Source organism: Ictalurus punctatus, chromosome 17, assembly GCF_001660625.3.
Source record: "Ictalurus punctatus breed USDA103 chromosome 17, Coco_2.0, whole genome shotgun sequence".
NCBI lineage: Eukaryota > Metazoa > Chordata > Actinopteri > Siluriformes > Ictaluridae > Ictalurus > Ictalurus punctatus.
The window spans coordinates 2,898,395-2,915,963 of record NC_030432.2 but is presented as its reverse complement, the minus strand read 5'-3'; the positions used below and the strand labels follow the sequence as shown (position 1 = coordinate 2,915,963).

The 17,569-nt window shown below is 40.5% G+C and overlaps 1 protein-coding gene across 1 annotated transcript in view; it reads left to right on the top strand.

The window, feature by feature from the left end:
* Nucleotides 1–17,569, top strand: part of tiam1b (TIAM Rac1 associated GEF 1b) — a 58,475-nt gene that overhangs the window by 25,507 nt on the left and 15,399 nt on the right. Inside the window, exons 10-16 of the mRNA XM_017491697.3 lie at nt 1,442–1,516; nt 2,617–2,757; nt 5,361–5,465; nt 6,517–6,598; nt 6,717–6,803; nt 7,529–7,741; nt 9,878–9,978. Coding sequence (XP_017347186.1) covers nt 1,442–1,516; nt 2,617–2,757; nt 5,361–5,465; nt 6,517–6,598; nt 6,717–6,803; nt 7,529–7,741; nt 9,878–9,978 — 804 coding nt within the window. The remainder of the gene's footprint in view (nt 1–1,441; nt 1,517–2,616; nt 2,758–5,360; nt 5,466–6,516; nt 6,599–6,716; nt 6,804–7,528; nt 7,742–9,877; nt 9,979–17,569) is intronic.

Sequence of the window (17,569 nt, the reverse complement as noted above, 5' to 3'; positions counted from 1 at the left end):
TAATATATTTCCGTTTGTTAAGGAGAATCGGTGTGTGCCCCCCCTCCAATTATACACTTGGTTGCGCCCATACTCAATGCATGTCCGTTGATGTATATTAGCGGCTCAGTCTGTAAGAAATGGAGACAGCAGCCAAGCGTAGAAAAGTGCAGCAGAACATACGAGCTTTTTTTCCAGACAGTAAGTAACTAGATACCTAAATAGTAGGTAACCTTCGCTTAGTATAGAAGGCATCATACTGTGGCTTGGTTTGTTCTTAAGAACGTCAATTAACTTTTGATATTTTCACACCTACGAAGTAGGCTAGGCTAACGTCAGTTCTTGACCATTAACGTTACATTCACTTGCGTATCCTCCCGCCGAGGTCGTTGTGAACCCTCACGTTGTGACAGACTGTTATAAATGCGAGTGAAAGTGAGGAAAGTTGCACAGCATTTCGTTCCTTTACACTACAATTGGGCTAAGGACAACCAAGTGATTTTACAAATATAAGGCTCAGCATAATGCTAAGATGTGCTAGCGTGGCAGCGAGAGATATGGAACTATCGTCTGAGTTGTGGCCATATTGTAGTCATCCATTCAGAACTAGTGATGGCAGTTTGTCTTTAGAATTAAGAAAAGAAAACTCCAGTACCCTTTACATAGCTAACGTTTCAGGTTACCCCTATATATTGCTGTACACTTTGTACACTTATTACATAGCAAGCTAAACAGCATGATGACATTAACATAATAAATGACACCAGTTACACAAACAGAATATTCAGTTTATCAAATTAAAACGATCATCTAAGTCAGTCATTCCTCTTCTGGGAAAATAATGGTACCTCGTCACAATGGACAGCACAGCATTGCTTGGAAGCATCCGTGGGGAAATTGTATTTACAACATATATAGTGTTGAATTTAGTTTCATAGGTAGACATCCTTTCTGAGTTTGTTTAAAAGTCGTGATTGTATGTTTAAATGTTAGCGTTTGTGGTTTCCCTGCACACATCTTAGCTCGGCTGTATTTGGTATGGTAGGTTTCATGGTAGGTTATGGAGCAGAGAATACATTTGCGCACAGGACGTCCACATCACCCTACAATTTCCCCATGCTGTGGGAGCTTCTATCACTCAGAAATCACGTGAATTCAAACGGGGAGGGGGAGGGGCTTGGACCCCCCAATGTCCATACCATGGTTACTCCCTTGATTTAAAAGCATTGTGTCTTTTGCGTTAGTACTCATGAGCCTTTCAGTGAAATATAAAGCATAGCGCCCTCTGGTGGATCTACAACCTCCACTACATAGTAAAGCCTTCGAGTATGACTTCATTTTTGGTCGTTTAATGATGTCATCTGTTTATTAATAGTGCATTACGTCTTAGTTTTCCAGTGTGAATACATTACTCACGCACACACCGTTGGGGGAAAGCTATGAATTTGCTTTTTGTTTGCAGGTGTTTGCAGAAGGGGAGGAGTCAGTGAAGAGAGATCTGGAGGGAATGATGGAGGAATCTTCAAGAGGAAATGTGGTGAGCTCTAATCATCCATCCATCCATCTATTAAACAAAAATCGTTTTCAGCATCATTGCTGTATCCTTGATCTTTCCATTTCTCATTTCCAGCTATGTTTTACTCATCTATAATATGTTCATCCATCCATAGCTTTGCCCATCCATCTATAGCTTTGCCCATCCACCCTTATACATCCTTTAATGCATTGCATCCATTGGTCAAGCCATATGTTCATTTGTGTATCTGTCATCTATATTGTATCTGTTTATCCATCATCTGTTCTTGTATTTAGCAATCCATTCATCAGCTCGTTTCCATGTGCCTGTCCATCCATCCAGCCATAATCTGTTCTTGTTTCAAATAATCTATTTATTAGTTTGTGTATCCATCCATCCATCCATTTGTTTCATAACTAATTATCTTATTGATTTACCCTTTCATTTATCTATACATCAGTACCTCCATTTTTGTATGTATTTATCCATCTATCCGTTTTCTATCTAATTATGTCCATCCATCCATCCACTGTTCTAATCCTCCATCTGTCAATGCATCCATTAATCATCTATCTCTATCTGTTTTGTATCTTTGTCTATTCATTCATGTATCTACTAATAGATCTATTCATCCATCCATCCATCCTTCCATTGTCCATAATGTGTTCTAGCAATCAATTTATCAACTCTTGTATCTACCATCAGATCCATCCATCCATCTAGCCATCCATTCATCCATACATACAGTACATACATAGATATATCCAGCCATCTGTTTTGTATCTAATTATCCTATCAACCCTTTCATTTATCTGTCCCTCTATCAGTACCTCCATTTTGGTGCGTAACCTTTCATCCATCCATCCAACCATCCATCGTATCCAAGTCTCACTAATAATCCGTCAATCATCTGTCTCTTCTTGAATCTACCATCTGCCCATCTTTACATTCACCATTCTTTCAATCATCTGTCTGTTTAATATTTTCAAGTCTTTTTATATTTTCATGTATCAACTAATCCATCCATTCGTCTATCCATCCATCCATCCATCTATCTAGCACAGAAACGAGAGACCAGACTCTAGCACGTGTTTCAGCCTGTTTATTTTTTTGTCCCGCAGAAAGACGAGCAGGTGTGTGTGACGGGCATGGTGAAGGACCGCCTCACGCCCTCCTGGGTGTGTTTGCCCGACGGTCGTCCCATTCTCACCGTAATACGGCCTGGAGAGTCAGCACTCGACACACTCGAGATCATCTGCAAGGTGTGTAACATGACTTCCTCATCAGTAAGTTTTCTGTCATGTTTTACTTGAAATTTGTGTATAAACAGCTTGAATTTAAATACTGTAAAGGGCCATTAATATTTCCAAAAAAATCAGAGCCAATAGTTGCAGGTTTTTTGCTTTTATTTGTCTATCCACCCACCCATCCATCTGTCCATCCATCCATCCATCCATTATTTTATTCTACCTGTCTGTCTGTCTGTTGGTCTATTTATCTATTTTTAGCTATGCATCCATCCAACTATTCTATGTATTCACTCATCTATCCATCCATCAATCTTTTACATACCCCTCTATGTATCTATTAATACATCCACAGTACATTGGGTGGCTGTGGTTCAGGTGGTAGAGCGGGTTGTCCACTAATCGTAGGGTTGGCGGTTCGATTCCGGCCCACGTGACTCCACATGCCGAAGTGTCCTTGGGCAAGACATTGAACCCCAAGTTGCTCCCGATGGCAAGTTAGCGCCTTGCATGGCAGCTCTGCTACCAATGGTGTGTGAATGGGTGGGTATGTGCGTGTGTGTGAATGGGTGAATGAGACACAGTGTAAAGCACTTTGGATAAAAGTGCTATATAAGTACGGACCATTTACCATTTTACATCCATTTTTGTATCTAATCTTCAGTTTGTCTAAACACCCATCCATCCATCCATCCATATATTCCAGCCATCCAACCATCCATATATTCCATCCATCCATCCATATATTCCAGCCATCCATCCATCCAACCATCCATATATTCCATCCATCCATCCATCCAACCATCCATATATTCCATCCATTAATCCATATATTCCAGCCATCCATCCATCCAACCATCCATATATTCCATCCATCCATATATTCCATCCATCCATCCATCCAACCATCCATATATTCCATCCATCCATCCATATATTCCAGCCATCCATCCATCCAACCATCCATATATTCCATCCATCCATATATTCCATCCATCCATCCATCCAACCATCCATATATTCCATCCATCCATATATTCCTTCCATCGATCCATCCATCCATCCATCCATCCATCCATATATTCCATCCAGCCATCCATATATTTCAGCCATCCATATATTCCAGCCATCCATATATTCCATCCATCCATCCATATATTCCAGCCATCCATCCAACCATCCATATATTCCATCCATCCATCCATCCATCCATCCATATATTCCTTCCATCGATCCATCCATCCATCCATCCATCCATCCATATATTCCATCCAGCCATCCATATATTTCAGCCATCCATATATTCCAGCCATCCATATATTCCATCCATCCATCCATATATTCCAGCCATCCATCCAACCATCCATATATTCCATCCATCCATCCATCCATCCATCCATATATTCCTTCCATCCATCCATATATTCCAGCCATCCATCCATCCAACCATCCATATATTCCATCCATCCATCCATCCATATATTCCAACCATCCATCCATCCAACCATCCATATATTCCATCCATCCATCCATCCATCCATATATTCCAGCCATCCAACCATCCATATATTCCATCCATCCATATATACCAGCCATCCATCCATCCAACCATCCAAGCATCCATATATACCATCCATCCATCCATGTATTCCATCCATCCATATATTCCATCCATCCAACCATCCATCCATCCATATATTCCTTCCATCCATCCATCCATATATTCCATCCATCCATCCATCCATCCATCCATATATTCTAGCCATCCATCCATCCATATATTCCATCCATCCATATATTCCATCCATCCATATATTCCAGCCATCCATCCATCCAACCATCCATATATTCCATCCATCCATATATTCCATCCATCCATCCATATATTCCATCCATCCATATATTCCAGCCATCCATCCATCCAACCATCCATATATTCCATCCATCCATCCATATATTCCAGCCATCCATATATTCCAGCCATCCATCCATCCAACCATCCATATATTCCATCCATCCATCCATATATTCCAGCCATCCATCCATCCAACCATCCTTATATTCCATCCATCCATATATTCCATCCATCCAGCCATCCATCCATCCATCCATCCATATAATCCTTCCATCCATACATTCCATCCATCTATATATTCCAGCCAGCCATTCAAATCGATAAGTATTTATTTATTTTTGTAAAAAAAAAAAAGTGTAACTGAAGCAGTATCTGCAAATAAAATAATAGGAGACTTTAATAAACTAGGAATAGGAAGTTTTAATAAATACAAATAAATAATAATATATTTGTGTTAGAAAGGCACTGTCACCAATGTGACTACATTTAAGATATTTTATTTGCTAAGATATCATTTTTGCAGTCATGAAGGAGTAACAATAGTGCCAGCTAAACATCCAGCCATTCCATTACTCTGTATTGCATTTGCTGCTTATCCATGCATTAATGTGTGTTTTTGTGATATTTAGGCATTTATTTACTTACACATCCATGCATTTACTTACACAATCCAATTGCACACATCCAATATTCAAATACAAACAACTGAATTGCCAAAAAATGTGTGAATAAAAATGACCTCCCCCTATCTCTTGTTTTCCAGGCTCATGATTTGGACTCAACCAAACATTACCTGCGTTTAAAGTTCCTGATTGAGACACAGGTGCAGTTCTACATCCCCAAGCCAGAGGAAGACGTATACGACCTGGTATATTCAAACAATTCCTCATGCATAGAGACACTAATAGAGACATTATCAGCTGTTAGTCATTGAGATGCCAGAGCAATTACCAGCGTTGAGTGTATGCGTTATTATTGGACTGAAATGCGTGGCATTTCAGCATTCTGGGGGGAAAAAAAAGAAAAGGAATTGATAGGTGTGTAGACAGGATATTCAGATAGGACTGTATTCAGAGTTGGCGACTTAAGTCAAGAGGTTATGTCAATAATTAAGTGCCTTATACTCAGAGTCATGTTAGGGACCTCGTTATTCAGCGGCCTAGAAAAAAAGCACTTGATCCAGCACATTGTACAAGATACTACAATCGAGGTCAGTCATAATGTCTGCATAGGATTTTAACATTATTTTAATTCTCTATTTTTGAGTTGTCAGATTAATAAAGTAATAGCAATGTTTTTTTTTGTTTAGCTTTTTTGTTAATTCAATGCCCTCTCTCACTCCTGAAAAACAGCTCTTCATGGGCTATTAATAAATTAAGTGTCACATTTGTGTATGTCACATTGGCCTTGAATTTGAGTGTATTTCCAACCCATCAAAACATTAGTGTTTTTACATCAAACTGTCAGACAATGGAGCTGGATTTAATTTCAAATTTTAATTCAGTCCTCACTATAAGCAGTTAACTCAACTCTGAATATGGCCCACAGAAGTCAGTTTCATCCAACCTTAGAAACGGAAAGAATTCGTTTCGTTGTTAAATGAAGGACTGATAAACGATATAGGAATTATTATTAGAATTTTTTTGTTGGAGGTAGTGGAATGACTGAAGCATTGCCTCAATTCAGAATTAGTATGCATGTCAGGCTTTACTAATGAATTTATCTTCTCGAATAAGCAGAGCTCACCATTTACTGATGTCTCTCTTGTCCCTGTGTGTCCTTTTTCTCTGCTTATTCCTTCTACTGTAAATGTCCAGTTGCAAAGCTTTGCTACCTGCTGTGCATGTTCCTGTCACATTCTCACAAACTCTCTGTGGTGCATCGCAAATCGAGACGTTTTCTCTCTCTCCAATTTTCAGCTCTACAAGGAGATCGAGCTCTGCTCGAAGATTAAGAAAGTCATTCAGTTTGACAGGGATGAGTCCTGCATGATCGGCTATGGTAATAATTACTCTGTATGATGTCTCTGTGGGAAAAAAACAATCCTTTGTATGCAAGTGCGGTTTGTCATTCAGATCGATCCGATGCGTGCTAATTCACGTCATACTCTTTCTGACAGGTTTCTCGATCTCTATGGTGGAGGACGACAGCGTGCAGCAGCTCTACATTACGGACGTAAAAGCAGGAGGATTAGCGTTTGCCAAAGGTTTATTACTTCTCTTCTCTGCTTAATTATCCTTTCTGTCTCTCTCTCTCCTCTCCCCAGCTCTCTCGTTCTTTCGCTCCCGTTAATGGGTGTTATTGCTGTGCCACACAGCATTACATAACACATGCATTGAAGGCTTTGTGGGTTTCGGCAAGCTCGGATCAGACATGCCAGCTGACTCATGCTCCACTCAGAAGAAAAATAAGTAACGTTATAGCCCTCCAGTGCCATCATACCAGCCTTACACCGATTGTTTTCAGTGTCATATATATGTGCTGTGGAACATATGGTGCCCAGTTAGACTCAATACAAGTCAAGACATGTTTTGGATGGAATTTTTTTATATTGATGCACCAGTGTCAGGAAGCTGGCAAATATGGATCTAAAATCCATCCGAGTGTGTTTTATCGATGATGTTTCATACTTTCTTGAGAACTGGGTCAACAGTAGAGAGAGAAAAGTTAGATACCAATGAGTCTTCTCGTGAAACTTTCAATCCACTATTTGAACTAAATCTGGCTAAATGATTAATCACAGGACTGATCATCAATATGTCAAATAGTAAGATTAAATCAAGACAGTCTGTGTTGTGAGCTTGAATCTTATGAAACGAGTTTATTCGTGATTGTCCTAACACATTCAAAATAACCTTGATGACTGAGAAACTGTATTTAGACCATTTAATATGGTGTATTAAAGAATGAAATGACTGCTGGGCAATGCAGGTTTGAATGCGGGCGATGAGATCCTACAACTGAATGGAAAAAACTCCAGCACATTGACATTCTCCGATATGAAGACGGCATTCTCTCAGGCATCTCTCTCACTCACTGTGAACACACTGCCCCTGGTGGACCGAAGACAACACTGTTTCCTGCCCCCAAGACGCTCTGATGCTGTCCAGCAACTCTACACCGACATCTTCTCCCAGAACCAGGGTAAGTCAAGTCCGAACCAGGAGATCCATGTGGACTGGTATGAGTTGGGTTAAAAGAAACAGGGCAGTGGTGAGTTGGAAAATGGAAGAATCATGGTGAGTTGTTTAGAAGCAGCAGGACCACGATAAGTTAGGATATTATAGGATACAACAGATCCTGCATGGGGTACCAGAAGAACTTGGAAGGGCCTGTCAGAACCAGCATGGCCAGAGTAAGATAGTTTGCTTTTCAGAAACTTGGGATGGTGCGGTTAAAACCAGCAACGCTATGATGAGGTTTCAACTAGCGTGGGTTGAGTTAGAATTAAAAGACCTAGAATGAGTTGGATTATTGGCCGAACCAGCAGAACCGCGGTGATTTGAGTTTGAAATAGCGAAACTACTGTAAATGTTTGTTTAGTATATCAGATTATAAACAAATGCAAAGTGGGTAGAATTGGGTTACCGTCAGAATTAGCAGAACCATTGCATTTGGTTGGCCAAATTTTCTGGTAGGCTTTTAGAAACAACAGGAACAAGATGAGTTTGACTGCAACCAGCAGAACTAGCAGACTGGCAGTTTGTTGTTTTAAAGCAGCAGGGACATGATTGATTGTGTTATAGTCAACAGAACCAAACTGAAGAAATTTGAGGACGCTAGTGAAAAAACTAGGAAAAGTATGATTAAATCCAACGGAACCATGGTGACGTTCAAACTAGTGTGAATTGAGCTCCTTTTAGAACCAACATATCTAGCATATAGTAAGTTAGGTTATTGGTAGAACCAAAAGAACTGGTGTTAGTTTGAAACCAATAGAAGCCAAATGAGTTTGGTTGCCTTATGCTGATAAGGGACTACCCTTTATATGAGCAGGGTTTTGTTGCCAGCAGAACCATGCGAGTTGGGTAGTCATTGGTACTAAGTTCTGTTGATTTCAGAGCCAATGAAATCAGGCTGAGTTAGATTGGAAGAGGCAGAATCAGGTGAATTGTCAAATGCTGGGTTTAATGCATCTAGGCAATGATTCAAGGATAACTGAAGCCAATAGAACTAGCCTGGGTACAAAGAGAACGTGGATGAGCCTGGTTATGGACAAGACCACAAGGACAAGGGATAGTTTGCTTGGGTTTGCTTGCAGAACTCGCATAACTTGGGAAAATTGGGTAAGAATCCGAAGAACTACTGTGATTTGGGTTGGAACCAGCAGGAACTGCTATAAGTTTGTTTGCTTTAAAAACCAGAAGAATGTAGTTGACTTATTGGCTCTTAATATACAGCATTTGCAAAGTAGATTGGGCTTCCAGCAGCAGTACCAGCTGCAGAACCATGGTGAATAGGGTTGCCATCAAAACCGACCGAACCAGAAGTTCAGAAGTTCCAATCTGTGGATTTAAACCAGCAGAAGCATGGAGAGTAGATCAGAACTAGGGTGATTTGAATTGTTTTTATAACAAGTAGACTTTCGAGGAGTTGGATTATTGGAAGAACTGCTGTATGCAGCAGTTGTTTTCAGAACCATCAGAATTGTGGTGAGATGTGTTGGATTCGGCTGGACCATGGTGAATATATCGGAACTGGAGTTATTTTTTGAGCAGATAAACCTAAGATAAGTTGGGGCATTGGCAGGACTACCAGAATCAGGGTGAGTTTGTTTGCATTTTAAACAAAAGGACTTGAGGTAACTTGGACTTTTCACAGAGTTCGCAAGAGCAAAGTGGGTCAGAACCAAAAAAACTATGGTGTATTTTGGTTAGCCATCTTAACCTGCTTGAGATGGTGTGTCAAACCCCACAGAATCAAAATGAGACAGATTGGAAGCACCAGGGCAAGGCAACTGGTATGCTTTATTAACCATTAGAAGAGGATGAGGTTGGATTCGTGGCAAGATCTGGGTTCACTTGGTTTGTTTACAGGACCAAGTTGGGCTACCGTGAGAAACCGGGCCAACTGCCGTCAGAACCAGGAGAACTACTTGCAGAATTCAATGCACTTTGTGGTGTCCTTGTCTCCGCAGTAATCTTATACCTATACTTTTGTCAATGGTTCATTGTTCATAATATTTTGTTCTTTCTGTCATTCAGTTAAAGTTATTTGTTAACACCATGACAGTAATGAGTGTTTCCACACTAGCCTCACTCTGTACCGATTTCTTCCCAGAGGACATTCTGGATGATGGAGTTGGGCTCATATCAGAGACGTCTGGGGACAGCCTGGACGATGACGCCGAGCTCTTTAGCGAGTACAGGGACTATGAAAAGGTAAAGATCTCCAACTGCCTGATGCAGTGTTTTACTGCACCTTTGTCCAAGGTGGCTTGGTGGTTCAGTGGGTGTCATTGCTGTCTCACAACTTCAAGGTCCCAAGTTCTAGCTCGAGTTACCCTTTGTACTGTTTTGCTTGTTAAGGGTTTCCTACGGGTTCTCCAGTTTACATCTGAGGTATATTTCCACCTTTAATCTTGTCTTCCTTGGTTAGGCTTTGGACCTACTGTGACACTGGCCAGGATAAAGCGTCACAGAATGAACAGGAATGAATGATTTACTTGAATGATATCCATTTAACCATTATTAGTACATTACTGCAGTCCAGGCAACAATATTTTAGCATATTACCGTGGTCCAATCGCAGTTATAGCTATAGGTAGACACACATTACACACATACAATGCACGTATAGATGGCGCGCACACACACACACACACACACACACACACACACACACACACACACACACACACACACACACACACATGCTGAGAATAGGTATTTGCAGGTCTCTGGGATTCAACGCTCTGCTGCCTACATGGAACTATATTCAGATCCACACCTCAAGTGTCTCCAAGAACAAGCATATTCATTTTGCAGTTATAGGCTCATTAGCTCATTTACTTTGAAAGCCAGTGACGTCGATCTCCTTTTTGATTTGAGTTTACGTCCTAACTGCTAGTTAGTGTAAGCAGTTAAGCCTTCCTACCTTTCTATATAGAAAAATCTACTGTATATACGAGAAGATAATCAGGATCTAATGACTGTTCTGGATCCCGGATCTTTCTGACTCAGCATACGTTGTGTGCATGAGTCGTGGTAACACATTGTAGTAATATTTAATAATAATTTCACACAAGGATAGTATTCCTCCTTGTGTTCCACACATGTTTTCAGAGCTTATTGCAGCTTTTATGGCACAGCTGTTGGATTAGCGTTTCTGTCCATGCATCTGTATCTTGATTTAGCATGCTGTTATTCCACCAACTGCTACAGAACTCCCCCCTCCTCTATCCGCAGGGGTTTGTGTCAGTGAGGTTAGACTGCAGTAGAACACCATAATTAGCCTAAGGGCACACACACCTGCACGCACACACACACACACACACACACACATTGACTTACACACTGTTGTAACTCCCACACAGGGAAGGTTTTTGGCTCGAATGCATGACGTGGTCTTTTATACCGAGGGATTGATTGGTACTCGTTGAGATGAATCTGTCTTTTACAAAGTGCTCAGTTATACACACACACACACACAAACACACAAACACAACAGGAGGCGGGGGGCGTACGTGTTCTGTAAGCACAAATTTGAGCTCTGTAGCACTGAAATGAAACCATTATCACTGAAGGCTGGTTACAATATTGAATGGGAAAGCTAAGTAAGTCTATTACTTATCAATAACATGGCATTATAATTACCAAATCATTATGGCAGAGCTTTATAGCACAGTGTTTCATTATAGGCATAAACTTATTACATATGGGTCTCTTGTTGAATTGGGTACATTAGTGAATTTGGTCTCTTGGTGAATCAGGTTTCTTGGGGAATCGATTTTTTTTTATTTTTTTTGCTGAATCTGGTCTTTTGGGGAGTTGGATTTCTGTGTGAATCAGGTCTCTTAGTGAATCGTGTCCGTTGGTGAATCAGGTCTCTGAGTGAATCGGGTGCATTCGCGACTCAGGTCCCGTAGTGAATCAGGTGCATTGGCGACTCAGGTCCTTTAGTGAATCAGGTGCATTGGCGACTCAGATCCCTTAGTGAATCAGGTGCATTGGCGTATCAGGTCTCTTAGTGAATCGGGTGCATTGGTGACTCAGATCCCTTAGTGAATCGGGTGCATTGGCGTATCAGGTCTCTTAGTGAATCGGGTGCACTGGCGACTCAGATCCCTTAGTGAATCGGGTGCATTGGCGTATCAGGTCTCTTAGTGAATCGGGTGCACTGGCGACTCAGATCCCTTAGTGAATCGAGTGCATTGGCGACTCAAGTCTCTGAGTGAATCGGGTGCATTGGCGACTCAAGTCTCTGAGTGAATTGGGTGCATTGGCAACTCAGGTCTCTTAGTGAATCGTGTCCATATTCATACCAGGTCTCTTAGTGAATCATGTCCATAGGCATATCAAGTCTCTTAGTGAATCGGGTCCATAGGCAGATCAAGTCTCTTAGTGAATCGGGTGCATTGGCGACTCAGGTCTCTTAGTGAATCGGGTGCATTGGCGTACCAGGTCTCTAATGAATCGGGTGCATTGGCGTATCAGGACCCTTAGTGAACTCTTAGTGAACCAAATGCATTGGTGAGTTTGTCTCTTGGTGAATCGGGTCTCTAAGTGAATCAGATGCATTAGTGAGTCGGGTCTCAGTGAATCAGATGCACAGGTGAGTTGGTCTCTTAGTGAATCAGATGCATTGGTGAATCGGGTCTCTAAGTGAATCAGATGCATTGGTGAATCGGGTCTCTTAGTGAATCAGATGCACAGGTGAGTTGGTCTCTTTAGTGAATCGGGTTTCTTAGTGAATCAGACAAATTGGTGAATCAGGTCTCTTGGTGAATCAGATGCATTGGTGAATCGTGTCTCTTGCTGAACTGACTGTATTACATTTCTTTTATTTTTCTAGGTTAAAAAAAAAGATGTTCTGTCTGTCTGTCTAGCTACTCTAGCTAGATAGTATTAAGACAGCATGAGAGAGAGAGTGTTAGAGAAGATTTGAAGGACGAAGCTGTTGCTTTGGAAGTAGAGTGCGTAGGTGGGCAAACGAGAGAGTAATAGAGAGAGAGAGAGCGACTCCAGTATTTCATCGGGACTGCGATCACAATTTTCTATGTCTTGTATTTCATTTGAGAGCAACTGGAGAGTTAGAGAAAGAGTTTTAGAGAGAGAGAGAGAGAGAGAGCGAGCGCTCCAGTCTGGTGAATCTGTGAGTCTCTGTATTCAGTCTTCAGCATCAGTGCACAGTGAGGGTGTGTGAGTGTGTTTCCCATCTGCTCTGGGCTCAGCACGCGGTGTGTGTATGTGTGTGTGAGTGAGTGTATGTGTGTAAGGATCAGTCATGTCAGTGTTAAAGCGGAATCGACAGAGCAAACGTTCGTCTGAGTCCATCTACGACATGCTGCACCTGGTGAGCAAAAGGCGCACACACACACACACACAAATACATATATGTATGTATGTATGTATGTGTGTGTATGTATATATATATATATACACACACACACACACACACACACACACATATATATATATATATATATATATATATATATATATATATATATATATATATGTGTATATATATATATATATATATATGTGTATATGTAATATACACACATCACATATACACAGAGACTTTTCTGTTTTCATCTCTTCAGCTTTTTAGAGTTGTGTGTGTGTGTGTGTGAAGGCATCTTTTATTTATTTATTTATTTATTTATTTTTAGAGTTCCAGCATTTGTTGGATTCTGCGTTCCTGTACTTGCTGATTTCTTTTTTGTTGCTCTCTTTCTTAATTATTTATTCGAACATTGATGTTTTTAAAAACTTACCACAAAATCAAAGGCATAGCAAACATTCAAAAGGCAATAGTTATATTACTTGCATTTTAATAATTTTCTTGTAAATGTGTTTAATATTTCTGCCACTAAATTGACTCTATACATAACTGTCTCGGGTTCAGAGTTTATATAAACACAGATGGACAGAACACACTAGCATTGTGCAGTGGTCTCTGTGTTTGTGTGTGTGTGTGTGTGTGTGTGTGTGTGTGTGTGTGTGTGTGTGTGTGTGTGTTTGGCTGCCTTGATCGTCTTGTCTTACTCGTTCCTTTCAATTTCAAACAGCAGGGATAGAGAACAATGAGTCCTCTCTATCTGTCTCTTAGAAACACAAAGATACCAATTTTATTTTTTTTTTTTCGCACCTTCTGTCGGGCTCACGGATACTGAGAAAATTCAAGAAAGAAATGCAATTACATGAATGTATAAAAGACACTTGTGCTTCACTGGCTGGCAAACACACACGGACACACAGTGTAGAGCCAAATGTACAGAAGTTTTTTTTTAAGCATCTTTGATCCCTATGATGCAGGTGTGTGAAATTATATTTCTTTCTTCCTTAAATTTTGTTTACTCACTTGTACGCTATGTGATTTACAGTTGAACTGAAACCTATCTAGGGAAAGTCCACTCACAGTGTTAGGATGAGAAGGTGGATCAGTTAGCCCCAGATTACATCAAATTGAAGACAACCCTAACTGTAAGTCATTAAGTTTAGATCCCAGGATTAACTGTATACCCAAATCTTAACCCCAGACCTTGAGTTTAGATACAAACTCCAAACCTTAGACACTAACCAACAGCGTACACTATAAACTCTAACTCTAGATTCAAACCTTAAACCTATACCCTAAACCCACAGAATTACCTTAACTGTAACTCTTAACCCTAGATCCTAAACCTAACTGTACAACCTAACCTCAACCCCCACCCCAAACGATCAAATTTAACCATAGATCTCAACCTCAACTGGAAAACATATCCATAGATCCTTACCCTAACTATCCAACTTAACCGTAGATCCCAAACCTAACTGTAAACCCTAACCTTATTTCCCAACTCTAACTATCCAACTCACCCCTAAACCCCAACGTCAACTGTAAACCCAAGATCCAAACTTCAGCTGGAAAACATATCCCTAGATCCTTACCCTAACTAGCCAACTCACCCCTTGACCCCAACCTCAACTGCAAATCCTAACCCTCTCTAATCATAGATTCCAGTCTTAAATGTAAAACGTAACCATAGATCCCAACCGTAACCTCCAGTGTAAACTGTAACTCTAGATCCCAATCTAAAATGTAACCCTTAACCCTAGAACCAAAACTCAATTGAAACACAGCTGAAAATCTAACCATAGACCCTATTCTAACTGTAACCTTAGTCTTAGATCCCAACCTTAACCCACGTTCCCAACCTCAACGGTAAACCTTAACCCACGTTCCCAACCTCAACGGCAAACCTTAACCCACGTTCCCAACCTCAACGGTAAACCTTAACCCACGTTCGCAACCTCAACGGTAAACCTTAACCCACGTTCCCAACCTCAATGGTAAACCTTAACCCACGTTCCCAACCTCAACGGCAAACCTTAACCCACGTTCCCAACCTCAACGGTAAACCTTAACCCATGTTCGCAACCTCAACGGTAAACCTTAACCCACGTTCCCAACCTCAACGGTAAACCTTAACCCACGTTCGCAACCTCAACGATAAACCTTAACCCACGTTCCCAACCTCAACGGTAAACCTTAACCCACGTTCCCAACCTCAACGGTAAACCTTAACCCTAGATCCTAGGTGTAATTGTAAACTCTAATCATGGAAAACCTAACCTTAAACCGTAACTGTAGATCCACACCTCATTTGTAAGACATAACCCTGGAGTGGCTCTAATGGGCATCAAAATAATATCATGGGAGAGAAAGTGAAAGTGTGGTGAGACTTTGGACATTTTTACATCTCACAATTGATTTGGATTAAAAAACTTTTAAAAATATACATCTGTAGTATTCAGTTAGTATTTGGGTGAAGTGGCTTATTTATTAAATTAAAGCCGGTGTCATGAATTCCCTCTCTCAATATGCTGCGTGTTTATGACCATGGTTCGTTCGTTGTTCTCCACGTTCTTTCAAGTTCAGTCTCCGCCCTGCCCCGTCATTGGTTGGTTTCTCTGTTGTGTTCATCTTTCCTGTGTTAAGTCCTTGATTAGTTAATCGATTTGCACCCTGTTGTGCCTTAATATTTCTCAAAAACCAAAATCAACTGTTTCCTGCGTTTCTGAGGGTTGCTTTTTCTGTTTCTTGATTGTCTCATTGCTTTTCAATCCCATTTGTATCCTGCCTTCACTCACTGCATATTACACTTGATAGAAATAATGAACATCTACAAGACCGGGTTGTGGAAAAATGGGACAGAACATGTAAGGCTGTCCTTGAAGTAAGGGAAAAAAACAGTATTGTCCCTGCACTGGGGCCTAAGAGCGGGTCTGAGGACAACACGTTGGAACCAGAAAAGGGTTCCACTCACATCAACATAGATGATTCGTTTATGACCAAAAAACAGAAACAGAGCGCAAATGAGTGAAATTTGGCCTGCACCCAATTTATGACCCAATCAATCATAGAATTATGCTTGTTTCTTCAAATAGATGATAATAATAATAATAATAATAATAATAATAATAATAATAATAATAATTAAAGCTGCCAAGCACCCAGACTCTGTGAGGCACCCATTCACAAAGAAAGCAGAGCCATAGGCTCTATAGGCAAACTATAGGCAAAGGGACTATAGTCAAAGGGATTCAAGAATGATTCATGCATTTTCCAGTCCATTATGGGAGAATTGTTTTGAATATCAGAGTTCCTTTGATCAGTTTTGTTCAGACAGGTCTCAAGATGATGTGAGCCAAATTTGGTGAAGATTAGAGAAAATGTGGATTAGGAGTAGCATAAATGGCACTTGGATGGAGGCAATTCTGGCATGTTATTGCAATTTTTGACCAGTATGTGGTGCTGTCACAAAATTTGTTGCATAGCTTCGGGGCATGGTCCTGATGATGTCTTCCAAGATTTGTGCCAGTGTGCAAGGTCGTTGCTGAGATACAGCCTCACGTCCTGTTTGGAGACTTCTCTGTCAGATTCGTTGGCAGATTACGGACAAACCGTTTTAAATATCAACATTCATTTGATAATGGTTTTGAGGCTTACTCTGACCATGATCTATGCCAAATTTTGTTGATGATTGGACATAATTTGTAGGAGGAGTAACGAGAAAACAGTGTTTGACCAAACCCAAGATGGTCAACAGGAAGTACACTTGAATTTCAGATGATGGTGTGCGTTCACTTCAGCATACCCCAGCGAATTATAGGAAAAAAGAACTTTCGAACAAACTCTTTTTAAATGATATAAGGAAAAATACCCAGAAGTTGTTACATGCCATCAAGTGTCTTGGGTACATTCAGCGTGTGGTCCTGAAGATACTTATCAAGTTTCATGATGATATGTAGATGCATTGCTGAGATCACATCCTGCCAGTGTGTTGCAGAAGAATGGTTTTGAATATCAATATTCCTTTGATAACTTTTATTCAAACAGGTCTGAAGATGATGTGCGCCAAATTTGGTGAAGATTGGACGAAATTTGGAGGAGAAGTAGCATAAATGGTGTTTAGATGTAAGCATTTTTTAGCATGTTATTGTTAGCTTTGACCAGTAGGTAGTGTTTATTTTGTGTGTTGATCTGTTGTTTGTGTGAGTGTGTTTAGAAAATTAAATGTGAAGATTTTCACATGGAGTTACTGGAAATGTTTGGGTTAAATCATGTTTATTCTATTCTCCATCTTCATACCGGCATTATCTATCTTGTTACTCACCGGTCGGGTGTTCAGATATCTTCAAATGTCACATGATTCATTACCTCAGCGTAGTACAGTACATCCAGAAAATATTCCCCATCTCTCCGTAATATAACACGGTGGACTCGCGAGCGGCAGCGGCGTTTGTCCCGCCCACATTA